The sequence below is a fragment of the Hyperolius riggenbachi genome, chromosome 4 (assembly GCF_040937935.1).
Source record: "Hyperolius riggenbachi isolate aHypRig1 chromosome 4, aHypRig1.pri, whole genome shotgun sequence".
In the NCBI taxonomy this organism is placed as follows: Eukaryota; Metazoa; Chordata; class Amphibia; order Anura; family Hyperoliidae; genus Hyperolius; species Hyperolius riggenbachi.
In genome coordinates this window covers 453078520-453106464 of record NC_090649.1, presented here as the reverse complement: position 1 = coordinate 453106464, position 27945 = coordinate 453078520, and the positions used below count along the sequence as shown (strand labels likewise).

The 27945-nt window shown below is 45.3% G+C and overlaps 1 protein-coding gene across 1 annotated transcript in view; it reads right to left on the bottom strand.

Moving 5' to 3' along the window:
• The window catches only part of SLC4A1AP (solute carrier family 4 member 1 adaptor protein), a 79476-nt gene that overhangs the window by 2854 nt on the left and 48677 nt on the right, over positions 1 to 27945 (bottom strand). The window contains exons 6-12 of the mRNA XM_068233443.1: positions 14131 to 14200; positions 12691 to 12880; positions 11337 to 11433; positions 6674 to 6866; positions 5405 to 5509; positions 3326 to 3396; positions 510 to 582 (exon numbers count right to left, since the gene is read on the bottom strand). Coding sequence (XP_068089544.1) covers positions 510 to 582; positions 3326 to 3396; positions 5405 to 5509; positions 6674 to 6866; positions 11337 to 11433; positions 12691 to 12880; positions 14131 to 14200 — 799 coding nt within the window. The remainder of the gene's footprint in view (positions 1 to 509; positions 583 to 3325; positions 3397 to 5404; positions 5510 to 6673; positions 6867 to 11336; positions 11434 to 12690; positions 12881 to 14130; positions 14201 to 27945) is intronic.

The window sequence follows — 27945 nt, the reverse complement described above, 5'->3', positions numbered from 1 at the left end:
ATGTAAAGGAAAAAAAACCCAGCACACCCTGCAACTTCTTTTGTGCGGCAGATGTACCAAATAAGAGCCAGGGAAACTGAGAAATTATGTTTTATGGAGAAGAAAAATAAGAGTGATTTTTAACTTTAGGATTGCCTGGTTAGCATCCTTATTACTTGTTTACCAGATAAAAAAAGAACCGATTTTTGATTTTATGCCCGACAGTTACTCTTTAATATGCTCATTAGCAGTGCAGAGAGCATGTGATACGGCATACTACACAAATACCTGTTGGAGATAAAAATGAAAAGCAGAATGCTCTTCTTATGCATCTTTTCTAGCCATCATATGTAGGAGGCCAGTGTTCTGCCTCCTCCTGGCTCTGAGGGAGTCAATGGAGGGTTATGCCACAGATCTGCCCTCAGAGCCAGGACAAGGGGAGATGCCAGCAGTCACACGGCTGCAAATTTAGTCACAGACATTATTTTGAGTCAAAGACTGATAACTGGGAGAGGTGTAGATTTTATTACCTGTAGGGGGTGTCCAGACACAATAATCCGGGTCATCTTCTGGATACTGAGGGGAGAGAACACCTGCTGGAGGCTGAATGATTTAAAAATAAATAAATAAACTTTTTTTCCAGATATTTTCCATGATTCAAAGACATGAAATAAGTACAATAATCATCAAAAAGTGTGCAGATCTTTCATATCTATAAACTCAGTCTTGCTTGGTTCACACATAAAAGGAGTCCAGTCCTGTCTGTTTTTGACAGTTGCCATCAGTTTTGTGTGAGTTTTCTGTGTGTGGTTCACACATTTAAAGAGAACCCGAGGTTGGATTTAATTATGTTAGTGGGGCACAGAGGCTAGTTGTGCACACTAACACCAGCCTCTGTTGCCCCATGGTGTGCCTCCAGGACCCCCCTGCGCGCCGCTATCCCCTCCGCAGTGCTAGCGACACACAGCGTGTCGCCAGCACAATGTTTACCTATGCCGTGTTTGTTAGCGCCGCTCCCCCGCCTCCTCTGTATCGGCGCTACCTACCCGTTCTCTTTAAAGGTGTACATTTCTGATCCAGTCAGTTTTGTATCCGTTTTCCATGCGTGTGTTCACACATAAAATGTTTACAGTTCCAATCCAGCCAGGTAAAATTGATAGAAGACTGACAGGATTGGACCCGAGATGTACAGATTTATGCGTGATCTCAAACAGTAATTTACCTTTTTTAGTGATTTTCTAAAGGTTCCCGATGCAATTTTTAGCGAATAATCATATTTTCGGTAAGAGAATACAGATACTGTAAATTAATCCACAGCATTCACAAATCCTACAATCATATTTGTGATCATATATATAAAAATGTGGCATGCTCATCAGCTGTTTATTTCAGGAAACAATCGATAATGCGATTGCTCAGGACTGACTTGGCCTCCCAGTCTTATAAAATATGATCATTCACTAAAACTTGTACCGTTAAAGTACCCATGACCTGGTCTTATATACAGTACTTTTAAAATTGTTTTATTGCTGGAGCTGTGACTTCGTCACACAGCACCATCATTCCCCTTTCTAACGCCCTCTGTGGCCCCATTCTGGCAATAAATATGAGCGGGGAGGAAGTGACAGTTCTTCCTCCCCGCTGTGCGTCCATAACTCCACCCTCTCCACCTGCAGCTTTGGTTCCCTGTCTGATTCATTGCACACAGCGTGCAGGGTAGCTGCGCTGTGTGCGGGCTTGTAGTAATCGAGGTCGGAAGGATATACAACTTCATTTATCACAAGCCTGCAGACAGCGCAGTTACCCTGCTCGCTGTGTGCAGTGAATAAGCCACGGAACTAAAGTGGCTGGTGGAGGGGGCGGAGTTATGGACGCACAGCGGGGAGGAAGAACTGTCTCTCCCCACTCATATTCAATGTTTCTGCCTCAGTCGAAGACTATGGCTGAGCAGGACGGGGTCCATGGGGTACTGGAGGGCGGAGGATGGAGCTGTGGCTAAGTCACAGCTCCAATGGTAAAACATTATTAAAAGTTTAAGGGGAGGGAGGGAACTGGGTCAGGGGTACTTTAAAGCAAATGTGAAGCAGTCTTAAAAAAAAAAAAAAAAAGGAAGGAGGAAAGGCTCTAGATCCCATACAGCCTTTCCAGTCCTCTCTCTGTGCCCTCGGTTCACTGCTGTGAAATTCAGCATGCTCAGGAGTTCTCTGAAAGCTTCAGAAGCACTTGCAAGCGCATCCATACTGCACATGCGCGAGCTTGGACTCATGCATGCGCAGCCTGGACTCGCTCGTCTTTGGGGACACAAGTACTTCCGAAAACTTCACAAAGACTCTCAAAGGCATACTGAAGCAGTTTACAGGGGCCCGGCAGTGGAACGAGGGGATTAGAGAGAGGACTGCTTACCTTCCTTCCTCCAATAAAGGGGTCAATCCTTCAGATCAGGTGTTTTTGTGGCTACACTTGTTATGGGTGTGAAGACCATGATGGCCACACTTGTTTTAAACCCTTGAAAGATGACCTTTGGAATATGGGCCCCCCAGGGCTGTGAGGGTAATTAGGGGGAGGCAAGGGAAGGGGTGTAAACACTGGGGGGGGGGGGGGGGAGCATGTATTGTAATTACACCACTGTGAGTAACTTCAGTTTTACTTCAGTGGGCAGCTTTAAGGCTCATACACACATCAGACTATAGTCTTTGGAAAATGAAAGATCACAGACCAATCTTACCACCCTTCATGTAGTATGAGAGCCATACTCTACACAGTCTTTTCTATGGAGCTGAACTCCACATCAGATTGAAATCTTTGCAAGATGCTGCACACACAGATGCTGTACAGACACAAAAGATCAGTAGCTGCAAAAGATCTGTTCCTGCCAAAAATCCATTCCTGCAAATTGCAATGATAGTCTATGAGATCTGCAGATCATCATACACACATGATTTAACTGACATTCATCTGCAGATCAAGCAATCATCTGCAGATCTGAAAATCCATCCTGGTGGATCTGATCAGCAGATGAATGTCAGTTAAATCATGTGTGTATGATGATCTGCAGATCTCATAGACTATCATTGCAATTTGCAGGAATGGATTTTTGGCAGGAACAGATCTTTTGCAGATACTGATCTTTTGTGTCTGTACAGCATGTTTGTGTGCAGCATCTTGCAAAGGTTTTTTTCTGATGTGGAGTTCAGCTCCATAGAAAAGACTGTGTAGAGTATGGCTCTCATACTACATGAAGGGTGGTAAGATTGGTCTGTGATCTTTCATTTTCAAAAGACTATAGTCTGATGTGTGTATGAGCCTTTAGAGTGCAGCATTCCGCATTAAATGACCAGATACTCACCCTGCTGGGGCCCAACATTTTCTTCTGCTTCTCTGCAGCCGGTTTGGGAGCCTCATTAGTCTTGCCGGTCACTGGAAGACAAAGGATTCACATAGAAGTTACAGAACCCCAACACACATCCGCAGCTGTACAAAGTCAGGCTAGGCATACACATTCAATTTTCCCTCAATCAATATCTCTGATCAGAAACCGATCGTTTTTCTGCCTTGCACTGCAACATCTCTCTCTTTTCAAATTTGACAATCAGTAGAAATGGCGCTGCATCCCTGTTAGGAATGGTCAATGAGATGCTAATAGATGCTAATTTATGCAGAATGGGAATGGCAGATGCTGCTTTGATTGGTTTCCAAGCTGCATATATTTGAATAAAATCTGCATCATCTGTGAATGGTTAGCGTCTCCCTGCCTCGGAATAGTCAAATGAGATGCAATCAATTTGGAGTTGATGCAGCATTATGCAAATTTTGTGTGCACATTTATGCAGCTTGAAAATGAACCAATCAAATTTTACCTCAGCAGGATTTGATCGGTTCATGTTGAAGCTGCACACATTTGCATAACGTTGCATCAACTCGAAATTCTTTGCATCTCAATGACCATCCCTATCCCTGACCATCCCTCATACCCAGCGACTGGATCCCATACGGTGGCGTAGCAATAGGGGGTGCAGAAGTAGCGGCCGCATCAGGGCCCTTGGGCCAGAGGGGCCACAAAGGGTCCACCCTCTATCATAGTGTCAGCTCTCTATTGGTCCTGTGCTCATAATAATCACTTCTATAGATGCCGTGAATAGTAGTAATCCTTAACACATTGCTCCCCATCTCCTTCTTGCACCTCTGACACTGTAGTTGTTATTGGCAGGTTCTGGAGCGCCGGATCAATTGTTATGTATAGAGTGCTTGGGGGGCCCCAAGGTAAAACTTACACCTGGGCCCACAGCTCCTTAGCTACGCCACTGATCCCATAAAAGGCTATCCAGCTGTTCATTCCGAGCTGCTCCTCCTGAATACAAGAGGCTGAACCTATGTTATCACCAGCATCAGGCATACAGTGGCGGTGATATAGGAGCACTAGTGGGGGTTTGTGGCTGCACCGCACAGGCGCCGGTGGGGGTTTGTGGCTGCACCGCGCAGGCGCCGGTGGGGGTTTGTGGCTGCACCGCGCAGGCGCCGGTGGGGGTTTGTGGCTGCACCGCGCAGGCGCCGGTGGGGGTTTGTGGCTGCACCGCGCAGGCGTCGGTGGGGGTTTGTGGCTGCACCGCGCAGGCGCCGGTGGGGGTTTGTGGCTGCACCGCGCAGGCGCCGGTGGGGGTTTGTGGCTGCACCGCGCAGGCGCCGGTGGGGGTTTGTGGCTGCACCGCGCAGGCGCCGGTGGGGATTTGTGGCTGCACCGCGCAGGCGCCGGTGGGGGTTTGTGGCTGCACCGCGCAGGCGCCGGTGGGGGTTTGTGGCTGCACCGCGCAGGCGTCGGTGGGGGTTTGTGGCTGCACCGCGCAGGCGCCGGTGGGGGTTTGTGGCTGCACCGCGCAGGCGCCGGTGGGGGTTTGTGGCTGCACCACGCAGGCGCCAGTGGGGGTTTGTGGCTGCACCACGCAGGCGCCGGTGGGGGTTTGTGGCTGCACCGCGCAGGCGCCGGTGGGGGTTTGTGGCTGCACCGCGCAGGCGCCAGTGGGGGTTTGTGGCTGCACCGCGCAGGCGCCAGTGGGGGTTTGTGGCTGCACCGCGCAGGCGCCAGTGGGGGTTTGTGGCTGCACCGCGCAGGCACCAGTGGGGGTTTGTGGCTGCACCGCGCAGGCGCTAGTGGGGGTTTGTGGCATGCGCCTGAGTAATCTTTGAAAATATTGTTTAGAGGGGCGTAGCACAGGAGCTGGTGCATGGAGTTCAGCTGTCATTAGACAGCTGAGTATAGCAGCAATGGAAACGCGATCACGGCGGAAGCATGCATGGAGCCTGGCAGTGATAGGGGGGCAAACAGGATGTAGACTTCAATAGTCTGCAACCACAGCAGGTTAAGATGCGGACGCTACTTTATGAATGTGATGAAATAGTTACTGGCGTGTAACGAGACATGACAGCTCACCTGGGGTCTGCTCGCCGTTCGGGTTCTGGATGTTACAGCTGGATTCTTGGATCGGTCGCTGCTTCTCTAGTCTCTTCTTCTGCACTAGATCTTCTGAGCTGCCACCTGCAGGCCACACAGTGTAATGCGAGATATAATATAGGGAGAGATGATCTGCTACCCAAAATGGGAGTTAAAATGATTCTTTCAGTAGATGCCTGAGCATCGGAGGCTGCTTGCTTTATTAGTATCAGCCATCACTAACCCTCTGCTCTCACAACACTCACAGCAAGCTGGAACTTTGGTAGCATTAAAAAAAAAAAAACTAGAATGCAAAATTGCTCTAAAAGATAATCAACAGCATAATAACCTTTACAGAAAAACATTCCTTGTTACAGCTGATACAAATACTGCAATAAATCTGCAGTATGTCTTATTCCTGCTGTCAAGGAAGCAGACATATTGTTAACACCCTGTGTTTATAAATGAGCTTATCTGCCGAGGCAGCCAGCTGACAGATCAAATTATAGTTGTAATTAGACACAGATGAGGGAGAAATAGACGGGCTAAACCCTTTAAATACATAAAGGGTGCATTTCTCTCGGTTTTCCTTCTGTCCTGTGCAATAGTTCAATGCTGGAGAAAGGGTCTAGTGCAGAATGCTGTTGCAAGCAATCCATTTTTGCAAGTGACTACAATTTTGCAACCTACCTTGCTATCTATAGGGGGAATCTGAATGGAAAACATGCAAAAAGGGCACCAGGAAATTTGGGCACAGTGTGAAGCTGAAAAGGGCTCACTATGCGATAGTAATTGTGGCCGCCAGAAAATTTGCAATTTGCCCTCCAGGCCAACATGGACCTAGGGCAGTGATCTGCAAACCTGGCTCTCCAGCTGTTAAGGAACTACAAGTCCCACAATGCATTGCAGGAGACTGACAGCCACAGTCATGATTGAGGCAAATGCATTGTAGAACTTGGCTCTCCAGCTGTTAAGGAACTACAAGTTCTACAATGCATTTGCCTTTATGAATCATGACTGTGGCTGTCAGACTCCTGCAATGCATTGTGGGACTTGTAGTTCCTTAACAGCTGGAGAGCGAAGTTTGCAGATCACTGACCTAGGGGAAAGATGTAATTAGACAGCCAGCTTTTTTCGTAATCTGGGCTTCATCTTTTGCTGGTTTACATTTAGAAATACTGAAGTCATCAGACCGCCATGGAGGTTACTATACGGTATCTGACGTGATATAAGAGACACAGGAGTCACTGGAATGTGCCGTCTGCTCACCCTGCACACGTGGAACGTTTGTAGGATGGGTTTTGGTGCTCGGTTCTGGAGTGTCATCGTCAGCCGATCTGCCTCTGTTATCAGCAGCCTCCAGCTTCACCTCTTCCTCATCTTCATCCTCCTCCTCCTCCGGTCCATCGTCCTTCATGCTGAACAGGCTGGCTGGCAGCTCGGCTCTCTTTGGTGGCGCTTTCTGAATACCAGACATCAAAAATACATCAAAGGAAATCTCTCCTTTGCCAAGTTTTTATTTTCGGCAAACCGGTCACCTTCAGAAAGGTCACGCTGCAAGTCGCCCAGCTGTGCAAATGATCCATCTTAGCCACAATCTCCCCTCTAGAACAAGCATGCAGATCAGGAGTCCCGGAGGAAGTTCAGGATATCCGAACTGTATACAGATTCCAGGGGAGTGACTCAAACTATCCCTAGAGATGCTAAGAAATCTGGCTTTCATGCCATCGTAATGCAAACTGACCAATCAGAATCAACAAGAAGTTGATTTAATTGACTCAACTCAAAGATGCCTTTTGCATAAAATCTGCATGCAAGGCAGGGTTATTTGCATCTCAGTGACCAGTCTCTAGTAACCTAGACACACCCATCGGGAAATGCATTTGCTTGAACGAATTCTAAGCTGCATATTATTTGCAGTAAACTTGCAAGCAAACTCGAGTAATTAGCATTCCATTGAACAGGTCTATTCAGCACTAGATAGTGGGCGATGGCAGCCTCCACGTTTCTCTCAAGGCAAGTCTTTAAAGTGTACCTGAAAGTAAAGAAAAAAAAAAACTATACTTACCTAGGGCTTTTGGCTCATCAGTCCGTCGCCGTCCTCCCAGGCTGCCTGGATCCTCAGCTATATGACCCGGTAATCCTGGCGGTGGAAGCGCAATAGGGGGTGTGCCCGTGGCCGAGCCGTGGATTCGCAATTCGCTCCGACGGGGCGGATACCGGGCCACCTAGAGCCAGATTCAGGTGGCGGCGGAGGATGGCGAGGGGCTGATGAGCCTGAAGGGGGCTGGAGGAAGCCCCAGGTATGTATCATTTTTTTTCTTTACAGGTTTCCTTTAAAGAACAAATGAAGTGAGAGGGATATGGAGGCAGCCACATTTATTTCCTTTTAGGCAATGTACATTGCCTGGCTGCCCTGCTGATTCTCTGCCTTTAATACTTTCAGCATAGACCCTGAACAAGAGCAGATCAGATGTTTCTGACATTATTGTCAGATCTGACACGATTGGCTGCACGCTTGTTTCCGGTGTTATTAAGATACTACTGCAGCCAAATAGATCAGCAGGACTGCCAGGCAAGAGGTATTGTTTAAAAGGAAATAAGTATGGCAGCCTCCATATCCCTCTCACATCAGGTGTTCTGTGATGCTTTAAAAAAAAAAGAAAAAAAAAAGTTTCACTTACATGGGGCTTCTACCGCCCCCCCCCCCCCCCCCCTTCAGATGTCCTGCACAGGACACTCCCAGAGGCTGCAGAAAGCGTGTGCGCGGACATACAGGCGCAGTGTCATTCGTCTAGACACAACAGGCTGTTTCCTGTAGCGTGGATCGGGGGGTTGGCCTTAGAGCTGCGCAGCCTCACTCGCGGCTATGCGGACTGCGCAGCCGCGGCCAGCTTCGGCGGCCATCTTTGTGAAGGCTGGAGAGACCGACCCGGGCCGTGCGGTCGGGGACGTTCGGGGGGATACTGAGCGGCGGGGACCCGGCGGAACGGCACGGAGGGCGTCCTCCGTGCCTCACAAACTGACACAAGTATCTAACTTTTTTTATTTTTTTTTGAGCAAACAGGCCTCGTAAGTCCTTTAAGGACACACTAAAAAATAAAATACTTATATCAGTATTGGGAAGCCTGTAGATAATTCAGAGACTTCCTGCACCCTTTAGTGCGAACTGAAGTTGCTACTGTATGAGCAGCTTTGTGCTACTGCACAAGCACCTATCATGCTCATGCAGGCTCAGTGTGACCACCCTCCTATACGGAGGGGAGCAAGGCTGCAAGACTGATCCAGCTAACAGCAGAGGAGGATGTGGGAAGCCTCTAGAGCAGGGTTTCTCAACATTTTATTGGTATGCACCCCTTTTAAAACCCTGTACTCGTCAAGTTCCCCCTAGCATAGTAAAAATCACAAGTCCCCCTTGATAAACATATATTTAATTGTAGCACATCATTGGATGTAAACAATTTCCAAGCATTTACTATTGCTTTTAATTCGCTAAAACACTAATTTGCTGTTTAAATAGCATTTATAATTTTCTAAAACTCTAAATTTATTATTCCTGGGTGAAGCGAATCTGAGATGAATAACTATAACAAGTAACTTGTCTACATAGCTTATCTAAAGTTTAGGTAGTTTACAAAGCAAATCTAGCTGCATTCAGCTTCAATAGAATATGATTATTTCTTCCTGTGATACAATAACCGCAGCCATGTTTGTGAACATTACACACAGGTAAGCGTCTCTGCATCTTCAGCACTCAGCCTGTGAAAAAAATCTAATCCCCCCTCCTCCTCCCCTCTGAAATCTCTGGCTAGTAGTACCTCCCCCTCCTCCTGCCCAGACTCAGCTCCTATGAGCCCTTGCTACTGTCTGAAAATGCCAAGGCTCTCTTAAAAGCTCTGGGTCAAGGCTTGTTTAGTTTAGAGGGAATTAGAGTATTAAAACAAAAAAAGTATTTGGCTTGAGGAATGTCCTACAATAGGAAAGGAACACAATTATGCAATGAGTAAAAGTTCATCTCGGATCCACTTTAAGTATATCAAGCCCGAGTACCCCCTGGAACCATCATAAGTACCCCCTACCACACGTTGAGAACCTAGGCTCTAAAGCACCCAGAGTTCTCACTACTTAGGCAAGTATCTGTTTTTTAAAGGGAACCTTAACTGTAAAAAAAATAAATAAATAAAAAAAAAATGAGTTTTACTTACCTGGGGCATCTACCAGCCCCCTTGCAGCTATCCTGTGCCCTCGCGGTCACGCATGGCTCCTCTGGTCCCCCGCTGCCAGCTAGTTTCGTTTTTTGCCGACTGGGAGTCGGCCGGCCGCCATGCGTACGTTTTTATGCATCCCTGCTGGTGCAGGAAGCTATTGCAGACATCAACAAGTACATTTTTACGCGTTGATGTAATGCATAAAATTTTACGCATTACACCCGTAACGCGTAAAATGTACATGTTGAATAGCTTCCTGCACCAGCAGGGATGCATAAAAAAGTACGCATGGCGGCCGGCCGACTCCCAGTCGGCAGAAACAAAACTAGCTGGCAGCGGGGGACCAGAGGAGCCATGAGTGACTGCGAGGGCACAGGATGGCTGCAGGGGGCTGGTAGATGCCCCAGTTAAAGAGACTCCGTAACAAAAATTGCATCCTGTTTTTTATCATCCTACAAGTTCCAAAAGCTATTCTAATCTGTTCTGGCTTACTGCAGCACTTTCTACTATGACAGTCTCTGTAATAAATCAATGTATCTTTCCCCTGTCAGACTTGTCGGCCTGTGTCTGGAAGGCTGCCAAGTTCTTCAGTGTTGTGGTTCTGCTATGAACTCCCCCTTCCAGGCCCCTCTATGCACACTGCCTGTGTATTATTTAGATTAGAGCAGCTTCTCTCTTATCTTTTACAAGCTGGATAAATCGTCCTCTGAGCTGGCTGGGCTTTCACATACTGAAGAATTACAGACAAGGGCAAAGCGGTTTGCAGGAAGAAAAGAGCAGCCTGAAACTTCAGTGCATGAGAACTGCAGGGGGAAAGAAACACACAAATGATCTCTTGAGATTCAAAAAGGAAGGGTGTATACAGCCTGCTTGTGTATGGATGTATTTTCTATGTGTGGACATGCTGTACATCAACCTAATTCCTGTTTTGGTGGCCGTTTTGTTTGTTTATAAACAAACTTTTTAAAACTGTTTTTAACCACTTTTAATGCAGCGAGGAGCGGCAAAATTGTGACAGAGGGTAATAGGAGATGTCCCCTAACGCACTGGTATGTTTACTTTTGTGCGATTTTAACAATACAGATTCTCTTTAAGTAAAAACCTTTTTTTTTCTTTTTTTTCTTACAGTTAAGGTTCCCTTTAAACTTACAGGTTTGCTTTAAAAGGATAAGCAAGGCAAAGAAGATGTTAGAATGGAGGGGAGCAGGCATGTATAGGGAGCAGTCCTGATGCCCACGGCTTCCCCCATTCACCTCTGTCCTCCTCCATTCTCTTGTAAGAGCAATCAGAAGCTGCTTTTGGGTCTGCAGCAATGCGCAATTGCTAGGCCTGGCAGTGGCGAGTCATTGATTGCGCTGCCGTGGCCGGGAGTACTCTGCGCATGCGCACTAAATCACAACTCAGAGTTGGGGTCAGGACTGCCAGGATCTTGGCAAATTAACGGGAAGAAGAGTAGTCATTTGATCAGAGATGATACAGAATGTTTTTGAGGAGGGCTGCTTTACCAGACCAATCGTTTAAACAGATTAGTAATGGCTGTATAATTGCCAGTGGCTTTCAGAGTGCAAGGTGTGCTCTACAAAAATACTGCACCAATCAAGACATGGGTGCTTTGCATCCTCCAGCGGTTTGATCAGATGACTGAGAGGATAAGCAATATAGAAAGCTCAAAGCTTCTTATACTATGATTATTATCCTATACTACCAATGTTTGTATGGCTTACCCCCACTGCGCCAGTCTTCAGCTTGAATTTCCGTCCTCCTTTCATAGCTCCGAACATGGGCAGTGACAGCTTCTTAGTTGCGGAGTCCCCTGCTGGGCTGAAGGAAGAAAATGTCATGTGATGCCCAAGCTCAGCAAACCAGTCACGTGATGGCCCAGCCGGCCAGGCGATATGTCTCATACATGTGTACAAGCTTTATTCAACTACATAGTAATATACAGGGGGGGGGGAAGCACTCCCACAAGCAATCTTTGACTTTAAAGTTGAAGATTGTTCAGAGGGTCCCATTGCAGTGCAGGAGGAATGTAGGTAGACTGAGGCATCCCCTACTGACTTAAGTACACAATTTTTTGGGGGAGCATTACAGGTAAGCTTTAAGTGTTGACACTTGGAGCCGTTATGAACACTTCAACATAGCGCTGGATTCCCAGAAGAACCACACAGTCACTGCTTGGTAACCACTCAGTTGCACTGTGTATTCGCACCCTTTATATGTATTTCGCTAGGGCAATATCTACTCCTGGGAGGCCACAGTGGGTTAAACATGGTTTCCACCAGGTGACCAATTCCTAGAAGGCTCTCCAAGCAACAGTCCTATTTGTCTCTCCACTCATTCCTCTCCCAGCAGTAATTCTCTGCTGTCACATGTGATAACGTATGACTGGTGACTTATTAGGTAAGAAAGTAACGGCACTGCAGGGAGTAAGGGGCAGATACATCCTGTTCCATCTCCAGCCTCTGCAAAATGTAAAGAGTGTTTTATTGCCTCTACAAAATGAGTTTAAAAGGCACAAATTGGAGAGTGGCGGCTCTAGAGGAGATTTCCCCAGGGAAGACTCAACACGCACTGGCTGAATACTGAACTACAGGTCTTACTGGGTCTGACTCCCTTACTGAATACTGAACTATGGGACTCTCTGGGTCTGACCCACTGGCTGAATACTGAGCTACGGGACTCGCTTGGTCTGCCGCACTGGCTGAATACAGAACTACAGGTCTTACTGGGTCTGACTCCCTTACTGAATACTGAACTATGGGACTCACTGGGTCTGACTCACTGGCTGAATACTGAACTGGCTGAATACTGAACTATTGGACTCACTGGGTCTGCCGCACTGGCTGAATACTGAGCTACGGGACTCGCTTGGTCTGCCGCACTGGCTGAATACAGAACTACAGGTCTTACTGGGTCTGACTCCCTTACTGAATACTGAACTATGGGACTCACTGGGTCTGACTCACTGGCTGAATACTGAACTACAGGACTCACTGGGCCTTACTCACTGGCTGAATACTGAACTACGGAACTCACTGGGTCTGACGCACTGGCAGAATACTGAACTACGCAACTCACTTGGTCTTCAGCTCCGGGAGTTTGGTTGGTTGGACTATCTTGATTAGACTCCTCAGTCTCTGCTGTTCCTTCTTCAGTTCCAGGTTCCGCAGATGCAGCTTCTTACGGGAGACGCTGTCCAGAGAGCTCCCCGCTTTTATCTCTGTCATGAAGGCGTCCAGAGAGTCCTGCGAGGAAGCCTGGGCCTCACCTGGGTGGGGTGGACAGAAAACGTAGTGACAATAATGCAGCCGTACACTCAAACACAGTTGAGAGTTGTAAAGCAAGCCAGAAGCCGCTGAGACTCACAGAACTGCACAACCACACTCCGTATGCAAACAAACGTGACCGCACTGCATAGGAAGGCATGTATCTGAGCAGTAGCAAGGAGCAGATGCTCAGTCTAGGCAGGAAGTCAGTTAGGCTCCGTGCTGAAGCCCAGGAAAAAGCCTCCTGCTTCTGGGAGTCCCAGGGGCTTCCCTCTACCTGGTTAAAGAGACTCTGTAACAAAAATTTCATCCTGTTTTCTACCATCCTACAAGTTCCTAAACCTCTTCTAATGTGCTCTGGCTTACTGCAGCACTTTCTATCACCGTCTCTGTAATAAATCAGCTTATCTTTCCCCTGTCGGACTTGTCGCCCTGTGTCTGGAAGGCAGCCAACTCTTTAGTGTTGTGGTTCTGTGATGCACGCCCCTCTCCAGGCCCCTCTATGCACACTGCCATGTGTGTTATTTAGATGGTGGCAGCTTCTCTGCTCTCTTATCTTTTACAAGCTGGATAAATCGTCCTCTGAGCTGGCTGGGCTTTCAAATACTGAGGAATTACAGACAGGGGCAGAGCTGTCTGCAGGAAGAAATGATCAGCCTCACAGCCTGTCACTATTCAGTGGATGAGAGCTGCAGGGGGAAAGAAACACACAAATGATCTCTTGAGATACAAAAGGAAGGCTGTTACAGCCTGCTTGTGTATGAATGTATTTTCTATGTGTGGACATACTGTACATCAACCTACTTCCTGTTCTGGTGGCCATTTTGTTTGTTTATAAAGAAACTTTTTAAAACTGTTTTTGACCACTTTTAATGCGGCGGGGAGCGGCGAAATTGTGACAGAGGGTAATAGGAGATGTCCTCTAATGCACTTGTATGTTTACTTTTGTGCAATTTTAACAATACAGATTCTCTTTAAGTACCCATTTGGGGTACTTTTTTTCCTTTCAGGCACACTATACATCCTCCAACATTCCCTTCAAATGTAATGCAAATTGTATGCAGTTTGGGATTGTTCAAATCGGAATCCATGAAAAGTATATTTGATTCACCCATTCCAAGTGTTATACAGTTTTTGCATGAAATCTGCACACAAGCCGGAATCCTAAGCATCTCACTAAGTATCTCTAGTGATAAAATGCTGCATGCAGGTGAGCAGGTCAAGCAGGTAGGTGGAGGTCGCCGCCCATTACCTGTCTGAGACGTTCTCAGCTGCGCCGCGATCTCCACTATTTCCTTCTCCACAGACTCCAGTTTAGCGCTCTAGAAAAAGGGTAAAAAAAAGGATAAAAAATATTATTTTAAAAAAATCAGTATTTCTTTTCACGGCCGAGGAGCCTCTTAAAGGAGTTATCAGGGATTTTGTAACAAAATAAGTGCTGCATACCCGGGGCTTCCTCCAGCCCCAAGCGCAGGCGCAGTACGCTCCGGTCCACGTGGCGGTGATTGACAGCGCAGCTCGTGCAGGCGCAGTGACGTCATCGCCGGGGACCAGCAGGCAGAGGCGGCGAGGGACATGCTGGGAGCTTGGGGCTGGAGGAAGCCCCGGGTAAGTAGCACTTATTTTGTTACAAAATCCCTGATAACTCCTTTAAAGAGGATCTGAAATCTTGCACAGCACACAATGAAAAGTCTTTAATTCACATATAGTAGCTGACTATGATATAGTTGCACTGCCAGCCATGCCGGTGCCGAGTCTACCTTGGAGTTGGTGGGTGGGCTTACAATCCTATTGGCCAAGATGTTTTCGTTTTTGCCAGTTGGATTAACTAAAGGACTCTTAATCTAAATGCCCAATACCAGATACAATCTCTAAAAGTGGGGAATGTGGGACTACCGGCTTTATGGAGGTTGGATAGGCAGTACCCAGCAACCTGAGGTGTTTGCCAGGTGGTGTCTTTATTGTGCGTGTTCATGTCTGTTTTGTCTGTGTTACTCCTCCCGTCTGTGCATTCGTACAACTGCAAAGTGAGGAACGGAGGGATAGCGCTTTACGGAGGACAGATCGGTACATAGTTACATAGTTATTTGGGTTGAAAAAAGACATACGTCCATCGAGTTCAACCAGAAAACAAAGTACCACGCCAGCTCGCTCCCTCACATATCCCTGTTGATCCAGAGGAAGGCGAAAAACCCTTACAAGGCATGGTCCAATTAGCCCCAAAAGGGAAAAAAATCCTTCCTGACTCCAGATGGCAATCAGATAAGATCCCTGGATCAACATCACTGGGCATTACCTAGTACAGTGGGTTGCAAAAGTATACGGCCCCCTTAAAGTTTTCCACATTTTGTCATATTACTGCCACAAACATGAATCAATTTTATTGGAATTCCACATGAAAGACCAACACAAAGTGGTGTACACATGAAAAGTGGAACGAAAATCATACATGATTCCAAACATTTTTTACAAATAAATAACTGCAAAGTGGTGTGTGCATAATTATTCGGACCCCTTTGATCTGAGTGCAGTCAGTTGCCTATAGACATTGCCTGATGAGTGCTAATGACTAAATAGAGTGCACCTGTGTGTAATCTAATGTCAGTACAAATACAGCTACTCTGTGAGGGCCTCAGAGGTTGTCTAAGAGAATATTGGGAGCAACAACACCGTGAAGTCCAAAGAACACACAAGATCAAGTTATTGTGAAATTTAAAGCAGGCTTAAGCTACAAAAAGATTTCCAAAGCCTTGAACATCCCACAGAGCACTGTTCAAGCGATCATTCAGAAATGGAAGGAGTATGGCACAACAGTAAACCTACCAAGATAAGGCCGTCTACCTAAACTCACAGGCCGAACAAGGAGAGCGCTGATCAGAAATGCAGTCAAGAGGCCCATAGTGACTCTGGACGAGCTGCAGAGATCTACAGCTCAGGTGGGAGACTCTGTCCATAGGACAACTATTAGTCATGCACTGTACAAAGTTGGCCTTTATGGAAGAGTGGCAAGAAGAAAGGCATTGTTAACAGAACGACTAAGAAGTCTCATTTGCAGTTTGCCACAAGCCATGTGGGGGACACAACAACCATGTGGAAGAAGGTGCTCTGGTCAGATGAGACCAAAATGGAACTTTTTGGCCAAAATGCAAAACGCTATGTGTGGCGGAAAACTAACACTGCACATCACTCTGAACACACCATCCCCACTGTCAAATATGGTGGTGGCAGCATCATGCTCAGGGGGTGCATCTCTTCAGCAGGGACAGGGAAGCTTGTCAGAGTTGATAGGAAGATGGATGGAGCCAAATACAGGGCAAGCTTGGAGACTGCAAAAGACTTGAGACTGGGGCGGAGGTTCACCTTCCAGCAGGACAATGACCCTAAACATAAACAATGAATATATAAAGTCAGCGCAGGTCTATAGTAATACAGCTTTCATCATTTTTGGTATACAGGATCTTCGAACAAAAGGGTAAAGAAGCAAGGCTTACCAGATTCCAACAACCCACATTATAAGGTTGTAAACGAGTTTGATAGGTGGTCCGCAGAACTTTCAAATGGTGTCGTTTCACCAGCGATGTTGCACACTACAGATTCCTCCGGAATATAGTAGATATCCTGAGATCGCAGAGACTCACCAAAGGGGAGTCCAGTAGGATAGTGACATGAAAGAGATGTACGGCACATCTAAGTGTAAACCGTCTTTATTACATAACAAGTAAAACAATTAAAAACAAGGATAAAGGAAAACTCACATACGGGGCCCGTGCACTGGGAACCCCGAAAAAGTAGCGCGCATAAAATGGTCAATAGAAGACCTCAAATAAAATGGTGCCGCCTGTCGCCTTCCCAAGGCGCCTTGGGAAGGCGACAGGCGGCACCATTTTATTTGAGGTCTTCTATTGACCATTTTATGCGCGCTACTTTTTCGGGGTTCCCAGTGCACGGGCCCCGTATGTGAGTTTTCCTTTATCCTTGTTTTTAATTGTTTTACTTGTTATGTAATAAAGACGGTTTACACTTAGATGTGCCGTACATCTCTTTCATGTCACTATCCTACTGGACTCCCCTTTGGTGAGTCTCTGCGATCTCAGGATATCTACTATATTCCGGAGGAATCTGTAGTGTGCAACATCGCTGGTGAAACGACACCATTTGAAAGTTCTGCGGACCACCTATCAAACTCGTTTACAACCTTATAATGTGGGTTGTTGGAATCTGGTAAGCCTTGCTTCTTTATCCTTTTGTTCGAAGATCCTGTATACCAGAAAATGACGAAAGCTGTATTACTATAGACCTGCGCTGACTTTATATATTCATTGCTTGTGTGGACTTTTGGACATTGTCCTTCTCGGCTGCGGTCGCCTTCTGCCTTGGCGCTGACACTTGTTTTTTATTTTTGACCCTAAACATAAAGCCAGGGCAACAATGGAATGGTTTAAAACAAAACATATCTATGTGTTAGAATGGCCCAGTCAAAGTCCAGATCTAAATCCAATTGATAATCTGTGGCAAGATCTGAAAACTGCTGTTCACAAACGCTGTCCATCTAATCTGACTGAGCTGGAGCTGTTTTGCAAAGAAGAATGGACAAGGATTTCAGTCTCTAGATGTGCAAAGCTGGTAGAGGCATACCCTAAAAGACTGGCAGCTATAATTGCAGCAAAAGGTGGTTCTACAAAGTATTGACTCAGGGGGCCGAATAATTACGCACACCCCACTTTGCAGTTATTTATTTGTAAAAAATGTTTGGAATGATGTATGATTTTCGATCCACTTCTCACGTGTACACCACTTTGTATTGGTCTTTCATGTGGAATTCCAATAAAATTGATGTATGTTTGTGGCAGTAATGTGACAAAATGTGGAAAACTTCAAGGGGGCCGAATACTTTTGCAACCCACTGTAATTGTAGCCATCGATGTCTTTTAATGCAAGGAAAGCATCTAAGACCCCTTTAAATGCAGGTATAGAATTTGCCATAACTACTTCATGTGGCATTGCATTCCACATCTTAATCACTCTTACTGTAAAGAACCCTTTCCTAAATAAATGACAATCGCTTTTCCTCCATGCGCAGATCATGTCCTCTAGTCCTTTGAGAAGGCCTAGGGACAAAAAGCTCATCCACCAAGCTTTTATATTGCCCTCTGATGTATTTATACATGTTAATTAGACTAAATAAACCCAGTTTATCTGACCTTTTTTGGTAAGTGAGACCTTCCATCCCTCATATCAATTTTGTTGCTCGTCTCTGCACCTGCTCTAAAACTGCAATATCCTTCCTGTAATGTGGTGCCCAGAATTGAATTCCATATTCCAGATGTGGTCTTACTAGAGAGTTAAACAGGGACAATATTATGTTAGCATCTCGAGTTTTTATTTCCCTTTTAAAGGGACTCCAGGCGACACTGGCCCAAGTGTAGGGCTCCCGCATACGACACGTGTGACGTAATCACGGCGGCCGCCTCGTGTCATCACGGCGGCCGGCGTGTCAGTACGGCGCATGTGCGACCGCCGTGATGACGTCACACGTGTCGTATGCGGAAGCCCGACATTCGGGCCAGTGTCGCCTGGAGCCGCCCAGAAACCGCCGCCCAGCCATCTCTGGGAGAAGACCTGGGAGAAGAGCCAGGGCACCGTCGTGGGACCTACCGACCTACACTGGGCTGCAGAAAGCCCAAGGTGAGTGCAATTTTCATTTTTTTTTTGAGCTCGGAGTCCCTTTAATGCATCCCAAAATTTTATTAGCTTCAGCTGCAGCGGCTTGGCATTGAATACAATTATTTAACTTGCTGTCGATGAGTACTCCTAAGACCTTCTCCAAGTTTGATGTCCCCAACTGTATTCCATTTATTTTGTATGGTGCTAGACCATTGGTACGACCAAAATGCATGACTTTACATTTTTCAACATTGAATTTCATCTGCCATGTATGTGCCCATATAGCCATCCTATCCACATCCTGCTGCAATATGTCACTATCTTCCTGAGAGTTGACGATTCTGCACAATTTTGTATCATCTGCAAAAATAGCAACATTGCTTTCTACTGTGTCTACTAAGTCATTAATAAATAAATTGAAGAGCACTGGACCCAGTACAGACCCCTGCGGGACCCCACTGCTAACAGTCACCCATTTTTAGTATGATCTCTGTTTTCTGTCCATTAGCCAGTTCCCTATCCAAGCACACAGACTCTTCCCCAGTCCTTGCATCCTCAACTTTTGCACCAGACTTTTGTGGGGAACAGTGTCGAAGGCCTTAGCAAAGTCCAAGTATATCACATCTACAGCATTCCCAATATATAATAGTCCCTGGCAGTAGTGAGAATTGTTCACCAGTGTTCTATTTTACTGCTGCTTATCCCGCTCTGTAGCCAATAGGTCCACTGTGAAGTAGGGAAATTGAGGGATACCTGCTTCACGCAGGACAGGTAGAGGCAGTCCCTCGGGAAGCTGGATGGGACATGCAATCCTGTGGATCTGTGTGCGCCTGGGCAACTCAGCAAGCAAGAGGTAACTGAAGTAATATAGATCCACCATTCACAGCTAACATACACAATGTCACACAGGCGCACAATGGCTTTAGAATGACATATCCCAGACTAAAAATTAGCCACTTTCAGGAAATCTATTAAAAATCAATGGAAGTGCAGCAGCGTACTGCGACTCCTGCTCCCCGGTCAAAATTTCCCGTTCTGTCCGATCGGCAACTATAAACTATTTCAGATGAAAATCGATCAAAGTTATGAGCGGAGTGTGTGCGCAGGTAGGCCTAAGCTCGAGCAAGTTAGATTAGTGAGCAGCACCAATCAGAGTAGATGTACTCTCACACACTACAATAACGTCCAGTGTTCTCCCCAGGATTTTTTTCCAGCCGGGTGGCGTGAAAAAGTAGCCGGGTGGCATGTGACTGGGAAGTGCAGGCCAAGTGCAACTCTGCTTACAGCATAGGGGGAGGATGAGGAGACGAGCTGATGTACCTGCTAGGTACACACGATGCAATTTTGTGACCGATTTACTGTCGCATGGACTATTTCCAACATGTTTAATCTGATTTTTCAATCGATTTTCCGTTTACTTCTATGGGATATCAGGCTGAAATTTGATCAGAAATCAGATTGGACATGTTGGCAATAGTCCATCTTTTTTTTTTAAAAATTCTTTTTATTGAATTTATTAACATGACAAACTAGCCAAAGATTGACTCACTCACAGGTGAGTCCACACACAAAAAAAGAACAACTCATAGTACAGCACATGGTACAAAACTAGAAACAATCCACCACCCAATGGCCACCCCTTCTCTCCCCTCCCCCATCCCCCCTTCTACCACCAAGATAGATATACTCATTATGCGGATTTGTTAAATACACTAATAGTCAGGGTATTAATAAACACATAATATGACTATAAATCATGGTATGTATTACAACAGTTATAATTTGTTAGACTTCTGGGTTTATACAGTATCTTTATTACTGGTCCAGGACTTCCATATTTTATCAAACTTTTGTGGACATCCCCTCGCTATATACGCTGCCTTGTATAAGTGTACTGACTCATTTATTAATTTTTTCCAGTATTGAATCGAAGGTGATTCAGCCTTGTTCCAATTAAGTATAATAGCTTTTCGGTAGTAATACAGTAAGATACCAATAAGTGTTCTTTGTGCTCTGGTAGGTGCAATTTTAGTAGTGTCCCCTAGAATACAGTACATTGGCTCACATGGCGTATGGATTTTTGTAATCTTAGTAATATACTCACAAATACCTTTCCATTTTGATGCTATGTTGGGACAGAACCATAGCATATGATCTAAATTTGCATTGTTGGCAGCGCATCTCCAGCATAGCACAGGGTTTAATGGATCAAATTTGGATAGTTTGGAGGGAGTCAGATACGCTCTGTGAAGGATTTTAAATTGGATCAGTCTATCTCTAGTGGCTATTAGATATGAAAAGGGCTTGATCCACACATCCTCCCATTCTTCATCATCAAGACTCGGAATCAAAGTAAGCCAGGATTGTTTATAAGTAGTAATATGTGGCTCAGTTATAAGAATGATATGCTGATAGATTTTAGATAAGGCCTTAGTAAGGTTTTCACTTAGTAAAGTATCTTCTATTTCTGAGGTGGTCAATCTAACTATAGCGTTACCAAATTGTGCACCATATGCATGCCTTAGCTGAAGAAATCGGAAGAAGTGGGTGTTAGGTAATGAAAATGTTTCTTTTAATGAATCAAATGGCGCTAGATTTCCAGACTGCACAATGTGCTGTAGGTGAGACACACCTTTAGAGATCCAGATTATAGGATCAGGTATAGTGTAAAATTGTGGCAGCTTTGGATTGTTCCATATAGGGGTATGAGGAGAAAGTTTATTGTCTGGGGGGCGGCTCCACTTATGTACAAGATCCCAGGCCTTGATCACTATTCTCATATTATTAGTTAATGGATAAGGTGCTGTGACCCCTCTATACAGTATTTGTTTGAGGGCCTCAAAAGATCCAAGGAGAGCAGCGTCTAATACTGTTGCAGCATTCGTAGGGTCTTGAGTCAGCCACCAATTAGCAGTTACAAGCTGGCTGGCTAAAAAATATTTAAAAAAATCAGGGAAGGCTAGTCCGCCCTCTGTCCACGGGCGTTGAAGTTTTTTAAGACTTATTTTGGGGTTTTTATTATGCCATATAAAGGATATTAATATAGATGTAAGTTGCGAGTAGAACCGACGGGGAATCCATACTGGACAATTTCTAAACAGGTACAGGTACTTTGGTAGCAATTTCATTTTAATTAAATTTATTCTGCCTATAAGTGACAAGGGGAGACATTGCCAGCTTGCAAGTTTTTGCTTTGTGTTTTGCATTAAAGGTATTATATTATCGCTGTAAAAATCCTTGGTATTGTTGGAAATCCAAACCCCTAAATATTTAGTTTTAGAGACTATTTCCATCGAGGAGGTAGGTAATGATGTAACATTCAGCGGGAGAACCTTAGATTTGGCTTGATTCACCAGAAGGCCGGTATATGGAGCAAATGTTCTAAATATCTCCATAGCTCCTTGAAGGGATGTCATTGGATTCTCTAGGTATATGACCAAGTCATCAGCATACAGGGATACCCTCTCCTCCAGCCCACCCACAGCAAATCCCCGTATGTCCTGAGATTGCCTCAAGGCTGTTGCTATTGGTTCCATCGCGATGGCGAAAAGGGCTGGAGAGAGAGGGCACCCCTGCCTAGTTCCCCTGAGTAACCTGAATTGTTCTGAGAGCTGTGTACCAATTTTGATTTGTGAGGTAGGGGCTTTGTAAATAGCTTGTATCCAAGATATAAGTTTCTCACCAAAACCAAGCTTTTTAAGGGTAGTCCATAAATATGGCCATTCGACCGAGTCAAAGGCTCGCTGAATGTCCATAAAAGCTAATGCTCGCGGTATGCTAATGTTTTGTGATGATTGGATATGCGTAAAAATCCTTCTAAGATTTATGTCTGTTTTATGTGGCATAAAGCCAGTTTGGTCTGGGTTAATGATTTCTGTAATATATTTATTAATTCTAGTTGTGATTATTTTAGTAAGGATTTTAAAATCATTATTTAGTAGGGAAATTGGCCTGTACGACTGGCAGTCTAGCGGGTCTTTATCTGGTTTTAATATTAGTATAACATGAGCCTGATAAAAGGAGGGAGGGAGCTCTCCACTAACTAGACAATTATTTAATATATTTTTAAGGTACGGAGCTATTATCCTCGCATATCTTTTGTAAAACTCAATTGGTATTCCGTCTGGGCCTGGTGTCTTCTGTGGCGGGAAAGATGAAATGGCATCTATAAGCTCTTCTTCTGTGATTTCAACCTCTAATTCAGCTGAGATTTCTTCAGAGAGAGATGGCATAGATAAGTTTTGCAATAAATATGTGTTGTCGGGCGGAGAATCAGTGTATGAGGATTTATATAGAGTTTCATAGTATTTATAAAAGGTTTGAATGATTTGGGGGGGGCATGCAGAAATCTCACCCGATGGCAAACGGATTTCAGGAATGTTAGATTGAACAGTTGGATTCTTTGCAAGATTAGCCAGGAGCTTCCCATTTTTGTCCCCTTTTTCAAACACAGCTTGTTGCCATTCCAGTATAGAGATCTTAGTAAGATCAGTCATGTGTAGGTTTATATTTCTTTTTGCCTGCATGAGTTCATTAAAATTGGTTTCCCCAGGAGAATCTGCATATGCACTCGCTGCATTTCTTTCCGAGTCTTGAAGAGAATTAAGGGATATGTCGTAATTTTTCTTTCTGGCGCTAATCTGATTGATATAGTCTCCTCTTATAGTAGCCTTAAAAGCATCCCATAGTATTTTATCGTTTGCTGATTCTAGATTTAAGTCCCAGTACTGCTGAATTGCAGTGTTAATTTTCTCCCCTATTTCTTTGTCAGTAATCCATTTTGGATCCAATCTCCATATAGATCTATTAAGTTTAATGCCAATACGACATGTGACCTCTAGGGGGGCATGATCAGAGAGACCACTTGGTAAATAAGTCGCTTCTGAGACTCCTATTAGAAAATCCACATTAGCAAACGCAAGGTCAATTCTTGAAGCAGAGCGATGCACTGCTGAAAAATGAGAATAAGCCTTACATCGGGAATTTTTCCATCTCCATATCTCTGTAAGAGAGAGAGCCTCGGCCCAATTAACAAGATCAGTATTGCAAATTCTAGCAGGGTTAGTGGAATCTTTTCCAGATAGGATATCATTGAAATCTCCAATGATTAATACCTTAGCTGGCAGATACTTCTGTAAAGAGACCGTTAAGGTATCAAGAAGGGATTTCTGAAGCGGTGGAGGTGCGTATAGGCCAACAATGCAAAATATCGAACCAGAGATTATTATATGTACGATTACAAATTTACCATCAGGGTCAACACAGGAGCTTATTACTTTATGTGTGATACTCTTACTTATTAAAACAGAAACTCCTCTAGAGAAGGTAGAGAATGTAGCGTGAAATGCTCTACTAACCCAGGGCTTATTCAGTGCTTTTGTGCATGATCCATCTAAATGGGTTTCCTGTAGTATCAAAATATGAGGCTTGTGTTTAGTTATATACTGGAACATCAGGGATCTTTTAAATGGGGATCTCAGGCCTCTAACGTTCCAAGATATAATCTTTAGGGGGGTTTCCATTTGTACCAAATAAAGAGATTAAAGGCTTCATGGGAGAGGGAGGTAGGACCAGGGGAGTCCAGTGCAGCCGAAAGGAGCAGAGACTGATTCGGGGGTGTCCTGTGGACTGTGACGAGTACCATGACTACAGATAAAACTAAATAGAAAACGAACAACTAAAGCAAATACCCTGCTGTAGTACTTAAAATACACTTAAACTATACCACAGCTTATTACCCAAACTGAATACCAAAGAGTGACTGGAAAATAAACCAAATTCCAGACACTATCACATTATAAACCAGTGTCCTGTAACAGAGAAGGGCAAAGCGAGAGGGAGATGCGTGGGTGAAAGGGGGCAGGAAGGAAGACGCACAAGGGAGGGGAGGAAAGGAGGGAAGAAGAGGGGGGTTAAGAAGAAAAAAAAAAAAAAAAAAAAAAAAAAAAAAAAAAACCCTATTAGAACACCTGGTTTAAAGAATGTAAATTAAGGGGGCGTGAAGGCGGACGGTATTTAAGGAGCCGCCATCCAGCGTCACCCAGTAAAGACTGGGGGTCCAAATACTTGGAGACCGTTTCAAAGTTAAACAACATATAACAGAGCTGCCCTTCCTGACCAACAGAGCACAACCTTGCATTAGGATCAGTTCAGGGGGAGTTGATAATAGGAGAACCACCACTTCCGCCTGCAACACAAGTGCCAGTCACAGCTTAACTAATTCCTTCTCAGTATATCAAGACTAGTATAGCGCGCGGGCGCGCACGCGCACACGCGCACACACGCGCACACACGCGCGCGCACGCACACGCACGCGCGCACACGCACACACACACACACACACACACACACACACACACACACACACACACACACACACACACACACACACACACACACACACACACACACACACACACACACACACACACACACACACACACACACACACACACACACACACACACACACACACTTTATCTACTGCTGTTATTTGAGTCTCTTGAGTAGGAATATAAAAACCAAGGTATTGCAGAGTTTAGTTGTAAAGCACTGTGAGGGCATAGTTTTCAGACTAGAAATAATCTAATTGTTATAGAGTAGATATTGTGTAGTACCACTGCCCTCTAGTGGATAGAATGAGGACATTGTCAGTGTAATGCCTAACAGAAGGATATCAGAGCGTGGTAACTAGCTAATCCTGACCGTTACTTTTACTGCTATAAAGTACATGTCACAGCAGAGCGTGGGGTCCCCCATCCTTACCACTCTTTATGTAGTCTATATCACTACAGCCACTATGTCAGCAGACATGCCGCTTCTCTGCGCAAATAATGCAGTCACATTGTAGATAGATTTGACTGAGGGAAGTTATTCACCACAGCTATGCCGGGCGAGATACGGTTTTTAACGTGCAAAATAGTCAACCCGTGTTTACATATAGATGAGCTGGCAAGTTCAGGCTCACAGTACACACAGCAAGCCAGGCCTATCCCATGCTTAATCTCCGATCAGAATGCATAGCAATGAGTGGTCAGAGAAAAACATCTCTACAGAATCATCCCACAGACAGGCACTTAAAGGCATATCGTGTCAAATTAGCATATTGCACTGTTATGAACACTATAAAGGAGCCATCTTTTACATTAAGCCAACGTATCCCCTATCACAGTGAATTATGCAGATGTTAATTGCATATTTAGCCTATATCAATTATTGACTATTAGGTGAGGACAGGAAAAGCAGAACTAACACAAAAGGTAATTATAACGCACATTTGTAACTTAAACTTCTTTCACATAATCATGTCCGTGATGAGCCCAGCCGAAGCAGAGGGGGGACCCCGCAGACGGGCCGCACGCGGAGCCGGGGTATAGACCCAGCCAGTAGCGGGGTCCAGTGACGGGGCCCCTATGCACGGCCCGTCCCGGGTCCCCCCTCCACCCCAGCAGGAAACAACAGACATGCCATCCCAGCAGCTAACCAAACATAGATCAAAGACAATTTACTTTGTGGTAGGCGGAGCCGCTATCGGCCAGCCATAACTAGCAAGTTTTAACATATATGGCACTATATGGATATTTGAGAGAAGAGGTCAAAACTTAAATATCATAACCTGCGACAAAACCGCACTGCAGAGCAATTAACAGGAGCATGCAGCGGTATAGTTCTGGAACTTGGTGTGTTCTTCGGCTGTATACCCTACAGTGCATAGTTGGTGACATGCTACTGAACATTGCAAAAAACATAAAGGGTGTATATTTTAGTGGATAGCTTTTTAAGAATGTCAAATCCATGCACATAAAGCAGGTGATCCGGGTGTATATCAGCAGCTACAGTATATTGCACTCAGGTCAAAGCAGAGTTCCAAGGAAAGAGAACCACATCAAATGTCCGCAGAGCAGTAAAACACCAAGAAAAAGTTCTATATATATATAGAGGCCATATAGTTAAGTATATAGAACGCATGAGCAGCAAGTGCTTAGTTCAGGGAATTTGCCTAGGGAGAGATTCTATCCAGGACATGGCGTCTTCTGGCTTATCAAAAAAAATAGTAGACTCACCATCTTGAATGCGCAATTTCGCCGGGAATAACATGGCGTAGATTATTTTCCTCTCTCTGAGCTTGATCTTTACCTGTGCGAATGACTTACGCAGTTTTTGAGTTTCAGCTGTAAAATCTGCAAACAGCATTAGGCGAGAGTTTTCATAGGAGAGTTCGCCGATCTTCCTTGCTGCAGCGAGGATCGAGTCTCTATCCCTGTAGTTCAGGATTTTAAAGATGAGCGGGCGCGGGAGTGATCCAGGAGGGCCTTTCTTTGCGGGGATCCGATGAGCCCTTTCTATGAGGAAGAAGGATGAAAAAGTATCTTCCGGCAGTAGCTTGCGAAGTAGAGCTTCAATGAAATCAGGCACATTTTCTCCCTCTGTGCCCTCCGGTAAGCCCAGCAGCCTTAAGTTACTTCGCCTATTGCGGTTCTCTGCATCGATTGCCCTGGATTCAAGCTCGTAGAGGCGCTTCTCCATACGAGGAATAGCACGCACATGGGATTGTTGCACATCTTCCAGGTTTGAGATTCTTTGTTCAGCAGCACTTGTTCGGTCTCTCAGTGTGGACACATCCTGGCGCAGGAGACTCATACCAGCCTCATATGTATCCATCTTGAGTGTGAGTGTGGCCTGGCAGTGTTTAATTGCCTCCAGGATTTCAAACGGATTAGGTGGAGTGGGTTGGTCGACATCTTGTTCTGCCTCGTGGTCTGGGCTCAGCAGCTCAGATGCGTCTGGCTTGTGTTTAACAGCAGAGGCAGGTGGGGGCTGGGAAGTGTCTGGATTCTCCGGAGACAGATGCTTATCTGCTTTCCCTTTGTCTTTCTCCTTGTTTGTTCTGTTTGACCTCTGAGACATTGCAGCGTCTTCGTAGGGAGAGTATCTCTCCAACACACGGGGAGTTCTGGAAGGGCCTGCGGCCTCCCCTCTGCCTGGGAGCGGGGGAAGGGAATCCACTCGCCCTGTCAGCGGTGCTGGGTCGTACCACTCCAGTGTTTGATCTATCTGTGGAGCAGACTGAGCAGCGTCAGTTCAGCCGAATTTATGCAGAAACAGTCCTTTTGAGACGGTATAATGTGCTGGATGGCGGAGCTCCCTACTTTAGCTGTTAGCCAGTCTCCATCTTGGCCACGCCCCCCGGCAATAGTCCATCTGACAGTAAATCTGTCAGAAAATTGCATCGTGTGTGTACCTAGCATTAGGGAGAAAGTATTTCAGATTATGGTGCTCAGGTTCCTTTAAAGCAGACCAGCACTCAGAACTTCCTCTCTTCTCTAAAAGATAAGCAACATAATAAACTTTAATGGAAGACATTTCATTGTTACAGCTGATACAAATTCTTCAATAAATCTGC